Genomic DNA, 2,247 nt, shown 5'->3' on the forward strand with positions numbered 1-2,247 from the left:
GACCAAAACTGAGCGCGTGAGCAGAGCAGGTTATTCTCTTTGCCATTCCTTAGGCATCTGAACATTGTCTTTGTTTTGGCCATTTCTGCGACTGAGCAGCTGCTTGTCAATGACACCGAGAGATTTTCCCTGTGGTGTGTTCTAATTGGGATGTTTTCCCTGGTATATGTTTTGGACAGGGCCGGCTCCAGGGTTTTGGCCGCCCCAAGCAGCCAAACAAACAAACAAACAAAAAAGCCACTATCGCGATCTGCGGCGGCAATTCGGCGGGAGGTCCTTCTCTGCGAGCAGGAGTGAGGGACCGTTCGCGGAATTGCAGCCGAACAGCTGGACGTGCCGCCCCTCTCCGAAGTGCCCGCCCCAAGCAGCTGCTTGGTAAGCTGGTGCCTGGAGCCGGCCCTGGTTTTGGAAAAGGTTTGGTGTTTTTTGCACTCTCACATTCTGAGGAACCAAGTAAATGGTGAATGGCTTACTACAATGACAAAGTAGCCTGGCTTTCATTGCACTAAGGAACAATGATGGAAAGCCAGTATCCACATTTGTGTTTTCTGCTGGTGCCTATTAAGGTTTCCCACACCATGACACGTAGGAATTATTGATACATGGAGTACCATGAACATGAAATCAGTTGTTCATAATTCATTTTTCAGTGTGCAATGAGCGACCAATCTGCATCACCCATGAGAACAGCCCCAAGTAGTGCATGTATGTCTCATATACACATTGTCTCTCCATCCAGGAATTACCCTAGTGCTTGGGCATATACAGGAAGCCAGGCAAACCTAGGATACATGCAGTAGATACCGTTTGGACCTTCTCTCCTACTTCATGTCAGATTTCAACACAACCGACTTCACCAACCCCTCCACCTTCATCCTGCTGGGCATTCCTGGCCTGGAGACGGCCCATGTCTGGATTGCCATCCCCTTCTGCACCATGTACATCATAGCCATCTTGGGGAACTTCACCATCCTATTCATTGTGAAGAGGGAGCCAAGCCTCCATGGGCCCATGTACTATTTCCTCTGCATGCTGGCCGGCAGTGACCTGGTCATATCTACGTCCATTGTGCCCAAAACATTGAACGTCTTCTGGTACAATTCCAGGGAGATCGATTTCAGTGCCTGCCTCACCCAGATGTATTTTGTTCAGTGCTTCACAGTTATGGCATCTGGGATCCTTGTGGCCATGGCTTTTGATCGCTACATCGCCATTTGTGATCCCTTGAGACATTCCACCATCCTGACAAACCACAGGGTGGCCAAGATCGGCCTGGCGCTGTTGTTGCGCAGCAGCGTGCTCGTAATGCCCAATCCCATCCTGGCGAGTCAGCGGCCATATTGCAGAACCAATATCATCCCACACACATACTGTGATGGCATGGCTGTGGTGAAGCTGGCCTGTGCTGACATACGTGTCAGTAGTTACTACGGCCTCTTTCTGGCATCCTTGGTGCCTGGTGTGGATGTGTTTTTTATTTCTGTGTCCTATATCCAGATCCTCAGGGTCATCTTCAGCCTCCCCGCAAAGGACGCCCGGCTCAAGGCTTTGGGGACCTGTGGCTCCCACGTCTTTGTCTTCTTAACCTTTTGCATCCCATCTTTGTTCTCCAACCTCACGCACCGGTTTGGCCAGAATGTCCCCCTGCACTTCCACGTTCTCACTGCTAACATGTACCTCTTGGTGCCCCCCATGCTGAACCCCATCATCTATGGGGTGTGGACCAAACAAATCAGAAACAGGCTGTTCAGGCTCTTCACTTATAAAGGGACCTAAAGTTGTCTCCTGGTGCTCTGGTTCTCAGACTGAGCTCCATGCAGAGCTGGCTGGTGCATGGTGCTGCACCTTCTTTCCATAGTCACTGACTGGGCAGTCAAAGAGACATGAAACCCTTTCCTGACCTTACTGTTCAGTGTCAGTGTAACAAACTGGGGAATCGGTCTATGTAGAACTCATTGGGTTTCCACCTTTCCAACTGCTGATAACTGGACCCCCCAAACCCCACCCCTTACCTCCAACTCTTCTGCCAAGGCTCTGTTCCTGCTCCTCCTCTTTCCTTCATGTCTTGCTCCTCTACTCCCCATCCCCTGTAACTCACTGGCTCATTTTCACCTCCCTTCCTACACACACAGCTGCAAGGGAGCCATTTCAGATTTAGGCTGGGGCCCACCATAACCGTGTTTCCAGGGGCTACTTAGGCACTTGAAAACTCTAGTGTTTTGGCAGATAAAACAGCAAAATTTGTGG

The 2,247-nt window shown here is 50.4% G+C and overlaps 1 protein-coding gene across 1 annotated transcript; it reads left to right on the plus strand.

The window, feature by feature from the left end:
* Positions 1–828: 828 nt before the first annotated feature.
* LOC101950104 (olfactory receptor 52E8-like) lies at positions 829–1,776 on the plus strand. The gene has a single exon (XM_005314095.2). It carries the CDS (start codon positions 829–831, stop codon positions 1,774–1,776), a length of 948 nt encoding a protein of 315 aa, XP_005314152.2.
* Positions 1,777–2,247: the final 471 nt, after the last annotated feature.

This window comes from Chrysemys picta, chromosome 1 (genome assembly GCF_011386835.1).
Source record: "Chrysemys picta bellii isolate R12L10 chromosome 1, ASM1138683v2, whole genome shotgun sequence".
Taxonomy (NCBI): domain Eukaryota; kingdom Metazoa; phylum Chordata; order Testudines; family Emydidae; genus Chrysemys; species Chrysemys picta.

Bases quoted from the DNA above. Each gene is read 5' to 3' on its own strand.
- LOC101950104 (XM_005314095.2), top strand. From the start codon at position 829: ATGTCAGATTTCAACACAACCGACTTCACCAACCCCTCCACCTTCATC.